Source organism: Cyprinus carpio, chromosome B13 (assembly GCF_018340385.1).
Source record: "Cyprinus carpio isolate SPL01 chromosome B13, ASM1834038v1, whole genome shotgun sequence".
Lineage (NCBI taxonomy): Eukaryota > Metazoa > Chordata > Actinopteri > Cypriniformes > Cyprinidae > Cyprinus > Cyprinus carpio.
Genome location: NC_056609.1, coordinates 29,172,153 through 29,189,728, shown reverse-complemented (window position 1 = coordinate 29,189,728; position 17,576 = coordinate 29,172,153). Strand labels below are relative to the sequence as shown.

The 17,576-nt window shown below is 35.0% G+C and overlaps 1 protein-coding gene across 1 annotated transcript; it reads left to right on the top strand.

The window, feature by feature from the left end:
- Window positions 1-575: 575 nt before the first annotated feature.
- Window positions 576-13,223, top strand: tsnax (translin-associated factor X). The gene is given in 7 exon segments (XM_042737570.1): window positions 576-900; window positions 1,047-1,139; window positions 3,433-3,547; window positions 4,899-5,029; window positions 11,025-11,134; window positions 12,584-12,761; window positions 12,764-13,223. Coding segments are annotated over 7 exon segments (831 nt in total). The 5' UTR covers window positions 576-884; the 3' UTR covers window positions 12,952-13,223.
- The last annotated feature ends 4,353 nt before the right edge of the window (window positions 13,224-17,576 follow it).

Sequence of the window (17,576 nt, the reverse complement as noted above, 5' to 3'; positions counted from 1 at the left end):
TTTGAGTAAATAAATAATTTTAAGATCACCACTTTTACTACTGGACTTTTTTTTTAATGAGTACAAAACATGCCTCGGTAGATACAAAACTTAATGCAGTTAACGAATAAAAAGACAAAACAAAAGAGGTTTAAACTAATAATAATAATTAAAAACACACAAAACAAAAGAGGTTTAAATAACAAAATATACTTCTAAAAGTTTATACAACTTAAGAACTTTTTTGTTATCCGTGAGATTTAAAGATTTGAAGAAGAAGGAGAAATCTTAAAAACATCAGAACTTGTGTCCAAACCTAGAATATTATCAAGCAAAAACTAATTTTTGAATATTTGCATAAATAAAATAAATGTTCCAATAGGCTAAATGTTCAGCTGAGGAGCTCATTACACGGATTAATGTCATTAATAATTAATAATAAGAAAGAAGGAAAATAGAAATCTTGATTTGACTCGCCACTTTCTCTTTGGCGAAACCAAAAAAAAAAAAAATTCCTTACTGGACCAAAACATCCTCGTAAGACAATGGACCGAGCTAAACTACGTTACCCAAAATGCCGTGCGGTGTCACGTAATTAAGACGCGCAGGTCCCGTGTAAACAATGGAAGTCCGTTCGCGTGCCAGTGCTCAAAATAAGCCGAATTATACACAAAACGCCGTTTTCACAACGAAAACACGATATTGAGAACACACTTATAAAATACGTTGTTTCTAGGTTTTATATTTGAGGACGTACGTCATCATACAGACACATGTGAAAATCCTCGACGAAGGCGTTCAGCCGGATTTAAACACATTAAAACCACAACCAGCTGATCAAATAAAAGCAGTTTACTGTTCATCCATGCACACACGTGTCCAGTGAGACAGACTTTATTATAGAAATGAGTAAACGAGAAGGTAAAGTCTGACAGTCCGCAGTTTAAAATCATTTTGATGTTTATGCTGAAATGCGCGCCGTTAGCTCATAGACCACGATGATGATGGTGAGTTATGCTAGATTCTTCTGTTTATGTAAATACATATGTGTTTAATATTCTTCGCAGACGATAGATGTGGCAGAAAACGGAAGACAGAAGCTGGGTATAAATCAGAGGACTGTATGAATCCGGATTCATCTGTCATCGCTGCTTTCAAAGGTGAGTCACAGTCCTGTGTTCTGCTGCAGATGATGAGTCTCATACACGCACTGCTGTGATGAGTCTCATACATGCACTGCTGTGTTGAGTCTCATACATGCACTGCTGTGATGAGTCTCATACACGTACTGCTGTGATGAGTCTCATACACGTACTGCTGTGATGAGTCTCATACACGTACTGCTGTGATGAGTCTCATACACGTACTGCTGTGATGAGTCTCATACACGTACTGCTGTGATGAGTCTCATACACGCACTGCTGTGTGGAGTCTCATACACGCACTGCTGTGTTGAGTCTCATACACGTACTGCTGTGATGAGTCTCATACACGTACTGCTGTGATGAGTCTCATACACGTACTGCTGTGATGAGTCTCATACATGCACTGCTGTGTTAAGTCTCATACATGCACTGCTGTGTTGAGTCTCATACATGCACTGCTGTGTGGAGTCTCATACATGCACTGCTGTGATGAGTCTCATACACGTACTGCTGTGTGGAGTCTCATACACGTACTGCTGTGTGGAGTCTCATACACGTACTGCTGTGTGGAGTCTCATACATGCACTGCTGTGATGAGTCTCATACATGTACTGCTGTGATGAGTCTCATACATGTACTGCTGTGTTGAGTCTCATACACGTACTGCTGTGTGGAGTCTCATACACGTACTGCTGTGATGAGTCTCATACATGCACTGCTGTGATGAGTCTCATACACGTACTGCTGTGATGAGTCTCATACACGTACTGCTGTGAGAGTCTCATACACGTAATTGCTGTGATGAGTCTCATACATGCACTGCTGTGATGAGTCTCATTACACGTACTGCTGTGATGAGTCTCATACACGTACTGCTGTGATGAGTCTCATACACGTACTGCTGTGTGGAGTCTCATACATGCACTGCTGTGATGAGTCTCATACATGCACTGCTGTGTTGAGTCTCATACATGCACTGCTGTGATGAGTCTCATACATGCACTGCTGTGATGAGTCTCATACATGCACTGCTGTGTTAAGGCTCATACATGCACTGCTGTGTTGAGTCTCATACATGCACTGCTGTGATGAGTCTCATACACGTACTGCTGTGATGAGTCTCATACACGTACTGCTGTGTGGAGTCTCATACATGCACTGCTGTGATGAGTCTCATACATGTACTGCTGTGTGGAGTCTCATACATGCACTGCTGTGTGGAGTCTCATACATGCACTGCTGTGTGGAGTCTCATACATGCACTGCTGTGTGGGTCTCATACATGCACTGCTGTGTTGAGTCTCATACATGCACGCTGTGATGAGTCTCATACATGTACTGCTGTGTGGAGTCTCATACATGCACTGCTGTGTGGAGTCTCATACATGTAATGCTGTGTTAAGGCTCATACATGCACTGCTGTGTTGAGTCTCATACATGCACTGCTGTGTGGAGTCTCATACATGCACTGCTCTGTTGAGTCTCGCACATGCACTGCCGTGATGAGTCTCGCACATGCACTGCTCTGTGGAGTCTCATACATGCACTGCTGTGTTGGAGTCTCATACATGCACTGCTGTGTTGAGTTCTCTACATGCATGCTGTGGTTGAGTCTCATACATGCACTGCTATGTTGAGTCTCATACATGTACTGCTGTGATGAGTCTCATACATGTACTGCTGTGATGGTCTCATACATGTACTGCTGTGTGTGAGTCTCATACATGTACTGCTGTGTGGAGGTCTCATACATGCACTGCTGTGTGGGAGTCTCATACATTAATGCTGTGTTGAGTCTCATACATGCACTGCTCTGTGGAGTCTCATACATGCACTGCTGTGTTTAGTCACAATACATGCATGCTGTGTGGAGTATCTCATACATGCACTGCTGTGTGGAGTCTCATACATGCACTGCTGTGTGGAGTCTCATACATGTACTGCTGTGTGGAGTCTCATACACGCACTGCTGTGTGGAGTCTCATACACGCACTGCTGATGTGGGAGCTCTAATACACACACTGCTGTAGTGGAGTCTCATACATGCACTGCTGTGATGAGTCTCATACACGTACTGCTGTGTGGAGTCCTCAATACACGTACTGCTGTGTGGAGTCTCATACACGTAACTGCTGTGTGGAGTCTCATACTGCACACTGTGATGAGTCTCATACATGTACTGCTGTGATGAGTCTCATACATGTACTGCTGTGTTGAGTCTCATACATGCACTGCCGTGATGAGTCTCGCACATGCACTGCTCTGTGGAGTCTCATACATGCACTGCTGTGTTTTCACTCTTCGACAGTATTCCAGCAAGAGCTCGACACCAAACATGATAAACACGAGCGACTGGTGAAAATCAGCCGAGATATCACCATTGAGAGCAAACGGACCATATTCCTCCTGCACAGAGTCACCAGGTGAGATTCATGATTTATTTATTAGTTTTTTTTTAACAGTAATTTTGTTTGTTTTTATTTATTTGAGTGATTTTGAAAAATATTTTGTCCTCACTTAAAATAAAAACATATTTTTTAAAAATATAATATATTCAAATTCAAACTAATGATTGATGAGTTTCATGACATTTAATTGATTAAAAATAAACTTTTATTATTATTTTTATGGAATATATTATTATCATCATTATTATTATTATTATTCAATTTATTCTTTATATTATTGTATTATTTTCTAATGTTTAAATATTTCGGTGAATACAAAAAATTTTTTTTTGCCCTAAAATATTTTTATTTATTTATTTTTTTTATATTGTGTGTGTACATATATATATATATATACATATATATATATATATATATATACTATACATATACATATACACACACACACACACACACACACACACACACATATTTACTTATACACACACACACACACACACACGCATATATATATTTACTTATACACACACACACACATATATATATTTACTTATACACACACACACGCATATCACACACGTGTGTGTACGTGTGTGTGCATATATATATTTACTTATACACACATATATATATTTACTTACACACACCACACACCCACACACACACACACACATATATATATTACAATTACACACACACACACACACACACACATATATATATATTTACTTACACACACACACACACACACACACACACACACACACACATATATTTACTTATATACACACACACACACACACACACACATATATTTACTTATCTACACACACACACACACACACACACACAATATATACATTTACTTATACACACACACGCATATATATATTTACTTATACACACACACACACACACACACGCATATATATATTTACACACACACACACACACACACACACACACACACACGCATATATATATTTACTTATACACACACACACACGTGTGTGTGTATGTGTAAACTAAAATAAAAAAACTTAAATAAAAATTAGTGGAGTACTCTTTACAAGAAAATACTATTTCTGCCTTTCTGCTTAAAAAACTCACATTTAAATCAATGTTTTGTGCAAAACATTTTTAGTAAAAATGGTTTCAAAGTAAATCCTAAACCTATTTTTATTTATTTATTTTTTTTTATTCAGTGTAAATTTCATTTTTGTTTTTTCCCAAATGCAAGATCGATAAATAAATAGAGTTGTTCCGGCTTTAATGAACTGAGGGGAAAGACAAGGGATAAAGGCATCTGCTAAATGAATGTAAATAAGCACAAGTGTGTGATTTTTTTTTTTTTTTTTTTCTTCAGTGTTCCAGATGTGGAGGAGATCCTGACTGAGGCCGATGTGAAACTGGATTCTGTGAGGCAGAAGATCGGACAGATAGCAGAAGAACTGAAAGGAGAAGATCTGCACCAGTTTCACCGAGCGTTTACACCAGGTATGACCACAAACACTTACGATGGCCAGCCCACGTGTCATGTGACCAAGTAATATTTATTACAATACATCTGCAGTTTTGTCAACTTTAAGAAGATAATGTTATATATACATATTATAGTCTAGTCTTATAATATCTTGAATACAGCGTTTATACAGGTTCTGGAAATCCTTGAAAATGTCGTATTTTCAAGGTTTTAAAAAGTGCTCGAAACTTCTTGAGATTCTAATTGCTTTCATAATAATTGTGACGTGATTATTTATTGTAGATTTACAGTAATTATGCAACCTTCTATTGCGTACAGTCAATTATATCAAGTCAAAATTATGTCATCTTAATAAGCTCTTGAAACAGATCCATCCAAAACTCTGAAACACCCATTAAGTGCAGCTTAAGTAAACAAAAGGTCACCAACTGAACAACTGCAAAATTACACTGAAGACATAACGCTTATAATCTTGTATCTTGGGTGTAGCAATATGAGATTAAAGTCAAAATCTTTTGAGAATAAAGTCAAAATGACAAGAATTAAGTCACAGTAATTACAAGATTACAGTTACAGTGTGTGTATATATATATATCGTAAAATATTCTACTTTAACCTTTAGAAAGTTTTTATGACTGTTTTTAATGTTAAATACATCAGAAGAATGGAGGGTTGGATGGCACAGATTTTTTTTTTTTTTTAATGGGATTTTTGCAATATCTTTATTCACACAATATACTTTATTCTCTCAGTTTTTTGACATTAATCTAATTTTGCTACAACTTTAATCTCATCATTTTGACTATTCTCAAAATAATACGACTTTAATCTTGTATTGCTACAGCTTTATTCTCAACATTTGTTACCATTTTTTTTTTTTTTTTTAATAGTTACTTTTAAACTCATGATGCTACGACTTTGTTCCCATAATTTTTACTTTATTCTTCAAATATGTGACCCTGGAGCACAAAAGCAGTCTTAAGTCTCTGGGGTATATTTATAGCAATAGCCAAAAATACATTGTAAGGGTCAAAATTATCCATTTTTCTTTTATGCCAAAAATCATTAGGATATTAAGTAAAGATCATGTTCCATGAAGATATCCTACTGTAAATATATCAAAACTGAATTTTTGATTAGTATTATGCATTGCTAAGAACTTCATTTGGACAACTTTAAAGATGATTTTCTCAATATTTAGATTTTTTTGCACCCTCAGATTCCAGATTTTCAAATAGTTGTATCTCAACCAAATATTGTCCTAATAAACAATACATCAATGGCACTTAACATTGACACTTAAGACTAGTTTTGTGGTCCAGGGTCACATACCATCATTTATACAAACTAACTCTCACAAACAATTTTATTACCAAAATCCTAATATTGCTACAACTTTACTCTCATAATTGATTTTATTCTCAAAATCTTATGACTTCAATCTCGTAATCTTATTGTTTCATGCACAGTCTTGTATTTGAAGACTTTTGGTCCGTTGTGCACAAGCTTGTGCAGTTGATCTCCTCTAAACATCTCAAGTTGCTTAATGTTCCAAGGTCACTGTGCTTTTCCAGCCATTATTATTTCTGTCTTTCTAAGAGAAGAGAGGGCAGACACAACGTCTGCAGACTTCTGAGGAAAGCGTGGATAAGGCAGGGAGGGGACCTACCAAATTCTGCGGTTATCTAGCGGGGAGGGGAAGTCATTTTTAGATTATGCTCGCTGAGAAATCATCGGGGTCTTTCTTGAGACGTGACCGAGGTCAGATCTTTTCTCTCTCTTTTCTTTGTATTTGAAGAGCTTTATCGGGCTGTGACCCTCGGGCTCAAGCGTTGATAAAGCGTTTCACGAGCTTGTGTTCGTGCAGAAGTCATTAAAGGTGCTGAATTTGACACTAATTGCCGCTTATACAGTGATCTGATTATAACATCAAGTTTGTGCTGATCAAGACGTAGCAGAAGATTTTAAACACAAGAAGCATACGTGCATGAACAGGTGAAATAATTATAAGGCGACCTTAATCAGAAGGATTTATTAATTGAGTAGTTGCTTAATTTAAGCTGTCAGAATGATCTTATTTATGAGATGAGTGCACTTAAATGCTTCCATAAATGTTGTTATCACCAGCGGTTTACTTTTAGGACAGATTTTATGCATTGATTTAAGATTAAAATCGAAAAAAAATAAAAAATAAAATAAAACAATTTACCAATCACCACAAATAAACCACAAATAAATCACCAGAAATCCACCTAATTTTTTTTTGGTAGTAATATTAAACATAATTTTTGTTACGATTTAAAATGGACACAAAGAAATATAATTTTTTCTTATTCACATTTTTTTTTCTTTTGTTCATGCATGTTTTCTTTTTTTTCTGTGCTATTTTTTTCTAATTATTTTTCTCCAATTATTATTATTATTTTTAATTAATTGTATTGTAATTTTTGTGTCATCCCTCAATCCAATAAACAAAAAACCCCCACTAATTCAAATCAAAAAACATCAAAATTTAACCCAATTCATAATCATGACTTTGGAGCTAATAATAATTATATAATTCATAATCATGACTTTGGAGCTTGACTATATCAGTAGCATCACAGGAGACATCATTAAATCATTCGCTTATATTTTCTACAACAGAAAATGTTTGTTTTTGTATTTAAGTCACAAAAGTTGACGACAGCATGTCTGCATGAAGAGTTTTCCGGTTCATCGCAGACAAGCACACAGTTTGTTTATCATCTGAAGCGCAGCGGCATTGCTGCGCAGTAACCATGAGGAGTGATTTCTACACACTGTTCCTGATAGAAATGAAGATAATGCTTCACCCGTATTAGAATCGGCACTTTTCTTTCATGCCTGGCACCAAACTTCTCTATTGCACAGTTTCGACTCGATTCACACAAACACAGTTTGTTTGCAGGGTTTGGGTTTTACCTTGTTTCTTTTGGCTCAGAGTGCTGTTTCACACTGGCACAGCTCATCAGCATCTGATCCTGGTACAGAGATGGACGATGTGTAATGCTCCAAAACGCATTGAGCATTTAACTCTTGACTATTAGAGATGAAGACGCAGGCTTGTCTCATCTGTTTAGTTGGTCAAAGATAGACCAATACTTTTTTTCCCAACATTAACATAGCCACATAAATACGTCCTCTTGAACAAAACATCTACCCAACAAAAACTCACCCCATTACAAATCACGCATGATAAAACATTTGTGAATATTCAGCTTTAACGAGATTTTGAATAGAAAGGTCTTATGAAGCTGTTTACATTATTCTTTGTTTGTTTGTGTGTTTTTTCGTAGTTTGTCAATTTTTGCCTATTATCTTATACTAGTGATTAACTTAGAATTGTATTATCTCAATCTGCTTGGAGGACGTTCTAAAATTTGGTTTTCTTAAAAAAATGCATTTATTCCTCTGTTTGTGGATCTTATAATAATAAAACATCAATTAAAAAAAAAATTATCTTTCAAAAAATCTAAAATACATTTTTCTCAAGCACGATCACTTAAAACAGTGATATTTTAGTGTATTTGAGATACTGTTTTAGTTTTTATGAATATTTTAGATTATGTCAGTAAAAGTTTTAGTAGTTTTTTTTTTTTTTTAAATATCAATCATCCCTATTTGGGACAATAAAGTATATTTCAATTATAATTATAATATATTATAATATATATATATATATTTATATTGGTGTGTATATATATCATTAATATAAAGGTTGTTATATATATATAATATATATATATATATATATATATATATATAATAATATATATATTTGGTGTATATTAAATTAAATTATTAATGTATATATCTATATATATATAATATATATATATATATTATATATATATAATATATATTTGTGTATATTTTATATTAAATTATTAATGATATATAGATATATAATATATATATATATATAGATATATAAAATAATAGTCATAAGATTATTATTATTATTATTATATTTTTTTTCTTCTTTTTTTTTTTTTTCCGAAAAATTTTTACATGCTGACGTTTAAACAGACAGTTGTTAGTTTAGCTGGAGTTAGTGGTTTTGACTAGTAGCCTCAGTGTGTTTACATGCTGTAAGGTGACTGTTCTGACAAATTAACCTCCAAAGAAATGTCTTGCAGAGGGAGTCTCCAATCTCATGCTCGATAACGTTATCTGTCTTCCTGCTGAGCCTGAGAGAAGACAACAAAACCTCCTGTACGTGGAGTGTTTGTGGGAACCGCGATGCCCTGCTCTCTTTCACATGCTCCGCATCATAAACAGCCGCTGGATTCTGGGCCGAGACTCACGTTGGGATTTTGTTTTGATTTTTATGTTGAACGTTGTCACACTGCGTGTAGAGCTGTGAGCGGGGAGCGACAGATAAGAAGGTCTTTGATGTTAATTGCCACTCCAAAAGTAAAGCTTAATCACAAAGTCTTCCGTCCTGTCATTATTGGCCTGATGTTTATACAAGAGCTGGACACAAATACAGTTTAATCAGTTTAACATCATCAGACTGAGACTGTTTGAATGGCAAAAAAAAAAAAACTTTCTATAAATGCATTTGATGCTTCTTATAAATGTATTTTTTTTTTTTTGGAAAGAGAGGAAAAAATACTAATATTGGCCAAGGGCGTAAAATTTAATAGGGATGCTATGGACGTGTCCCTGCCAAAATCCAGTGATTACTAAAGTGTCCCTAGCAAAAACAAAAAAACAACAAATAATCAAAAAAATATAAAAATATAAACTCAAAAATTCAATAATTTACTTCTATGGTACGAGATGACTGGATGCTTTCAACTGATTTTCTGTCAGCGACTGAACTGCAGCTCAAACTATTTCAAATATAGAGAATTAAGCCACAGACTCGATCATAATTCACAATGTTTCCATCTAACATGTATTTTTTTGAGCTGCAGCTCGTCATATTAATGGAGTGTCTCACTAGTTAGCAGTAAAACAGTTACCTCACCTGAAAATGTTCTTATATCTTTGTAGATATAAATATAGATATTTTGTCAAAATAAATTTGTCAAGATAAAACGTTTTTTTCTTTTATTTAAGTTATTGTCATAAAACTAGTGAGCTAAGCCAGTATTTGTACTGTCAGTGTTGTGTAAACACAGTATGTGTTTTACCACATACTGGTTAAAAAAAAATAAATTATAGCTGAATGCACTGTAAGTTGCTTTGGATAAATGCATCTGCTAAATGCATAAATTTAAGTGTAAATATAACATGGCTAAAGAGTGAAGACGCTGAATCAATTGAGTGAGTCATTTGCGCTGGAACGGCTCCCATTGATTCAAACTCGATCAGTCAGTTCAAGGATTCATGAATCATTTGATTTAAAGGGACAGTTCACCCAAAAATGAAAATTTAGATCCAAAATGTAGGTGAATTTGTTTCTTTAGTAGAACACAAATGATGATTTTAAACTCCAACCGTTGCAATCTCTCAGTCATACAATGCTTGGCAATTTTCATTTTTGGGTGAACTATCCCTTTAAATTGGGACTTCGGAGCGGGTTCGCGAATCCCTTTGCAAATTCAATGTTTCTGATCTGCAATGATGGTTCGCAAACCATTATTCAGATCGTTACTTCGGAGAGTGGTATACTTCGCATATCTTTTGATTCAGATCGGAATTTCGGAGCGCAAATCACAAATTATTTGATTCAGATCCGGGCTTCAGAATGGGCTCTTGAATGATTTGATCGAACTTCGAATAACGCGAATCACTTGAGCAGCAAATCATCATATTAGAATGATTTCTGAAGATCATGTGACACTGAAGACTGGAGTAATGATGCTGAAAATACAGCTGCGCATCACAGAAATAAATGACAATATACTCAAAAATGAGTGTGGGCTTTTTGAAGTTCATTGAAACAAAATATGTGCTGTAAAATAATCAGCTGAAGCTCTGAGAACATCACACGGCTGAAGCGTGATAATGGAGAGAGTGTCCTTGTTTTATTTCCAGGCATTCAGGAGTACGTTGAGGCCGTGTCCTTCCATCACTTCATCAGACATCGCACACTGATCAGCCTGGAGGAGATCAACGCTCGTCTGGTCTTCATCAGAGAAAATAAGGTACGATAATGAATCCTAAAGTCAGCATTATGCATTTGTCTTAATATAAACACAGCCTCCTTGATGTTGTCTTGCCAAAACAGTTCCCGAGAGCACTTTCACCAGGTTTATCAGATTGCTGACAATCACTCCATCTTTAGCTGCTATTTTTAGAAAGCGGTGGCTGCCTGCTTTGCACGTCTCTCTGTAATTGAGATATTTTTAGACTCATTGGACCGGTTTGAGTGAAAACGTGTGGCCAGTGATTTCTCAGTTTTCTAGGTGTTTTGTTTGTGAATAAACTCTTAAATACAGTGGGGTTGATGTATTTTTATAGGCCAATCGTCCCAAAGTCAATGTTTTGTTTTTTTTATGGGCTTGTCTGTAGTCTGTTTTGGTGTATTTATGGTCTGTTTTCACATGATGTATTTCACATATATATGCAGCGATATAAATTACATCAGTAATACCTTACTCGTGACTTTTAATCCTTTTACAAGTGTCTAAATGGCACAAAATGCTCTTGTCCCACAAAATACAAGTTTTTTTTTTCATTCCAAACTCACTTAGCATTGCATTATAAAGATGCTTTATTATAATGAAAATTATAATAAGAAGAATTTGGCGAGCATTACCTTTCTTCTGCGGAGCATATTTACTACTGATCACAGAACCGCACCTCACTGAAAGATACGGCAAATCGCGATTGCGATTCATTTTCGATTAATCGTGCCATCCTAGACACTGCCAGATTGACCAGCCATTCATTTATTATAATAGTAATGATCTAGAAGCCATATTTCAATTCAAGTTTATTTGTATAGCGCTTTTAATGATGCAAATTGTTTGCGACTACAACGCATATTTTCCAGAATTTGTGATATCACAAATACAGACGAATTGGATGAGACCCAGTGAGATCCGGGTTTAAATCATGCTCAAATTGATTTGATTTTGAAGCAATATTTACACTGAAGGCGGCTATGGTAAGGGTATGGTAATTTCCCAACCAGGGGCTGAGTGCTGCCAATCACAACACACACTGGTCCAGCTGACCAATCACAGCGACACACTGGCCCAGCTAACCAATCACAGCACACACTGGCCCAGCTAACCAATCACAGCACACACTGGCCCAGCTAACCAATCACAGCACATATATGAAAAATAGTGTCAGCTAACCAATCACAGCACATTTGGTATTTCAGAAGGTGGGGCTTCATTTGATGCAGGAACTTTTCAAGCCGTGCTTAGTAATATTCTAAAATATGTGAAAAATAATGTGTTTTTTAAATAACCTAGTGTGAGAGCCTGTTCTAGTATACCCCCAAAACAAAATATTGTACACAAACACTATTAACAGCAATGATTATACGTTGTGATCAGACTTATAGCAAAATTTGGTAGTTTTGTATGTTAAATATTTGGCATTTCAGTGTAAACTCATTGTTTGTTTGTCTTTTTCTGAAGGGTGAAGGTGAGGTCGCATGCGTATTGACCTTCCAGATAACGCCGACCGACTACCTGCTGGGCGTCGCGGACCTGACGGGCGAGCTGATGCGCATGTGCATAAGCAGCGTGGGCAACGGCGACATAGACACGCCCTTCCAGCTCAGCGGCTTCCTGCGGCAAATCCACGACGGCTTCTCCTAATCGGCAACACGGGACCCTACGAGGTGTCGAAGAAACTGCACACGCTGCGGCAGAGCCTGGGGAAGGTGGAGGACGCGTGCTACACCCTGCGCGTGCGCGGATCCGAGATTCCCAAACACATGCTGGCCGACGTGTTCACCAGCAGGGCGGCGACGCATTTGGACCCAGATGAGCCGATAGTGTGAGATACCGAGATGCGACGCGTGTCCTTCCCTGTGCATGTCGGCCTTTGCAAACCGGGCATATTATTGTTCGAGTATTTTTAGTTCTCTGTTTAAATGGTTGCATGTTGTTAACACGTCTAGTTCTTCAGTTTTGAGCTGTTGTATTTCATATACATTGCAAAATGTTTAACTGATCTTGTTCTGTCAATCTTCCTGGAAGTTATAAACATGTTTACCATTATTTTGAAATCAAACAGCCTCAGAACTGTTAATAAAACTTGTTTTTGGTACAATCTTGGCCACTGGCTACATCTCAACACATCACATTATTATAAGAAATTAGTTATTACTTAAATACCCCATTTTTTTTTTTTTTACCCGTATGCACTCAGTTTTATGTATTAATTGATTTTTAATTAAGAAAAAACCTTTTCCCCGAAAAATTTTATTTGAAGGCTTTTCAAAGAAAAAAATTGAACAAACACCTGGGATATTTAATAAATTGCTAATTTTATTAAATTAAAAAAAACAAAAACATATATAAACATCCCAATATCAATCATTTTTTTTTTTATTTTTAAAAAAAAAAAAAAAATATATATATATATATAGCCCCTGCAATATATATAATATATCACGAATGAATGAAAAAGAAATATATATATTTTTTTTAAATCATAGTTGTTTACTTAGTTGATCAGTGTAATATTCTCTCGGTCTTTACTGTATTCTCTCTAAACAGTTTCAACACAACTCCTTTATGAGAGCTCGAGATTTTGCGTGAAGTTGTACAATACTGACACATAGTGACTAATTCAAGTCAGTGCAGGGCATGACTACAAGCATTCATTCACAAAAAAATAAAAAACCCCTAAAACGAAAACTCATCCATCGTTAACTCATCCTCATGTCGTTCCAAATCTGTATGAGTTTCTTTCTTATGCTGAACACAGAAGAAGATATTTTAAAGAACGCTGGTAATCAAACAGTTGAAGGTCCCCATTTACATCCATAGTAGGGAAAGAAATACTATGGAAGTCAATGGGACCATCAACTGTTTGATTACCAGCATTCTTCAAAATATCTTCTTCTGTGTTCAACCTAAGAATAATTTCTTTATAGAGCGATCATGCAGGTGTTCAGATATTTTAGGTAAATATAACAAATGTGTTCAGGTCTCAAGCAAGGATGATGTTTGGAAGTAAATAAACTCTTGAGCTGGAAAATAGACTATATATAAAACCATTTCATACGACTTCACAATTACAATAAAAAGTGAGGGGAAAAAGTCATAATAATGTAAAACATAATTTTGACTGGTAGTGTTCTTTGACTTTCATGTGTCAGCAAAAGTCAAAGGTTAAAGTTTCAAATGCTTCATTATCGTATTCACACTGTAACCTGGAACATATTCACTTAGACTGACAACAGAAGACCAGTCCCTTGTTGGTTCAATAGTTCTCTGTGGGTCCTAAAGTCACGAGATCAGATGTTAATTTGATTTAGCCGCTTCAGTAAGAGACTTTAATTCTGACGCTCTGTGCGCTTTAGCTCAATTAAAGCATTATGAGACACACACAGGCCTCGAATGAGACTTTTCACCGGCTGTAAAGCACAACACAAAGAGTGGCTCTGTTCTTCCGCTCACTGCTGCTTCCTGGCCCCCGAACGAGACAGAAAGACACACAACAGGAACACATTCAAGCAGTGATTGCATTTGGCAAACGGATCAGATGTCTGATTATTGAAGACGGTTTATTATTCCAGTTTATACTTCACGACAACAGAATGGAAATCTCTCAGCTTAACGTTACACTATAGCCTGGGCAAAACCAGCCAGTTTCAGAACATCTGTTAAACACACCCAGAACTAATACAATCTGCTTTGAAACTTAAAGTATACTGACAACCAACATGATAACCCAGATAACAGGAAATGTTTTTAGAACTTTGGCGACATTCTTCCAGTAACATTAATAGAACATTTATTCAAAGTTATCTGTTTTTTAGTGACGTATACATTACTAATTTATACATTATTTATGGAACATTGAAACATTGTACAATAGCTGGACTTTCATCTAAGATGGTTCAGAGAACATTCAAATGTAAACATTCCCACAATGTTCGCAACATAATAATATGGAACGTTACCCAAACACTGTGTGTTAAAAAAATGATTAATTGAATTTACTAAAACAAAAATTTTTATGGTAAGTGGTTGCAAACAATTTATTTTAGCTATATTTAAATAAACTAATTTAGTTGATTAACTTTCAGCTAAATTTATTTAAATGTAGCTAAAATAAATTGATTGCAACCACTTACCATAAAAAATTTCGTAAATTAAATGAATTATTTTTTTTTTCAGTGTACGTATTTAACATTCACATAATCAGAGAAACGTTTTTTAAAACTTTTTAAATGGATGTTTTGAACAAACAACAATAACCATAACTAAAACTTAAAACAAAAGCAAAACCAAAACAGAATATATTTTGTTTGCTGGGAATAGGCTATACAGGGATTTTAGGAAATGTATTATTTAGGAAAATGTGTTTTGATATACAGTACACGCGAGTCAAAAGTTTGTGAAACATTACTTTTTTAATGTTTTTTGATAGAAATGTCTCTTCTGCTCATCACCTGCATTTATTTAGGCTCAAATACAGAAAAAATGTAATATTGTGATATATCTTCTACAATTTAAATAATTTTTTTTAATTTATTATACCTTTAAATTATCTTAATAGGGCTTATATTTCTGTGATGCAAAGCTGAAGATTTTAGGATCAATTATCACATGATCCTTTAGAAATCATTCTATATTTGATTCATTAGTCAAAGTTGGGAATAAGACACAAGTTTCTGCTGCTTATATAATATTTTTCAGACCGTGATACTTTTTTAGCTCCTACTTCTGATCTTTGATGAAAAAAAAAAAAAAAAAACGAGAACTCAAAAATAAGGCTATGTTTTTAAAATACTAAATATTTGCCTAATAACAATATACACTACTGTCAGTAATTTTATTACAGACGTCTTCAGTTTTTAAATAAATCATACTTTTATTCATGCAAGGAGTGTTAAAGTATTATAAAAATGATAAGTAAAAGAAATAGTATTATTAGAATATATTTATTAGAATTTTTTTTTATTTTGAATAAATGCAGTTCTTTTTTAAACCTTGTTATAATCATCAAATATATTAGACAGCAGAACTGTTTTCCAACACTCATAATAAATGCAGAATATTAGAATGATTTTCTAAATGTTCGATGTGATAGACTGGATAGTTTTACATGCTGACACTTGACAGGCTGGATAATGATGCTGGAAAATCAGCTTATTAGGCATCACAGGAATCTAAATTATTCAATTTTTTTAAGTATAGATTCGAAATAGAAAACTTATTGTAAGTTTCCTTTTCACAATCCGTTCACTGTATTTTTTTTTTTTTTTTTACTCTCTATTTTATTTTTTTCTGTATTTTTGATCAAATAAATGCAGGCTTTGATGAGCAGAAGAGACTTCTTTCAAAAACATTAAAAATAGTAATGTTTCCAAACGTTTGTTGGTCTGTACTGTATTTTACTATACATTTATTAGTGTATTGTTGAATATATAGATTTTACATTTATTGGACTGATTTTAACATTTTATCGCTCTTGTCAAATACTAAAATAAGTTTCTAAAGTTGTGTGCGACAGTGAGTCTATTCCAACTAGCAGTGTTTTCTGGAATTGGTTTACAAATTGTTTTGTGTTTTTGTTTTCTTTAATCAAGTGTATCTGTGAGGTCGCAGTTTGCGGCAGGATGGTGTATTACTCGGAATTATTAATTAGACTCTTTTCTTTGATGTGTCCTGTTTTGGTGGAATACGTGAAGTACTGTTCTGGATGTTATATTTTAGCTCATTGTCTGTGATCAATCTGTAATATATTCGTTTATTTGGTGGATATCAATGCAACACAATGTTTTAGTTTAATCATTTCAAACCTCACACATGGGTGTCCTAGAATAGCAACTACAGGTGCATTTCAGATATATCATATTTTCAACAATGTTTTAGTTTAATCATTTCAAACCTAACAAACTTCTGTTTTGTTTTGATTGTGCGTCTTTGCAATAAATGACCCTTGGTTTGGTATTTTTTTTGTCATGACCTTTTCAGATATTTTAAGATAAATGGCACAAGAGTCCAGACATGCGAAGTGCGTCCAGCAGATGAAGTTGATGGGAGTTTTACTTCAGTGTGAATCAGAGTCAAATTCCAGCAGACGTCACAGAAACTCGCCACATAACGGGACAAAGTGCGGCTGTGATCCGGCTCTCGTCTGCTTTCTGAAAACCCTGTGCTGTAGCTTCATTTTTCCAGAGGATAACGGAAATAAAACAGAGAACTTAGAAATACTTTCTCTGATTTAAACAGAGGAGCACAAACGCACGCGAGCTGAGCGTTCTTCGGGTTTCCCTCTCAACAGGAAACTCGCCCTTTACGTCGCAGAGTTGCATTTTTTTTTTGTTTTGTTTTTTGTGCATCTGTTTTATTCAAACCTCGATTAAGATTACATATCCGACAACCCAGCTATCTGCGGACTGTTAAGTGTGAAGTGTAAACAAAATGCATATTTCTGAAGGAAAGT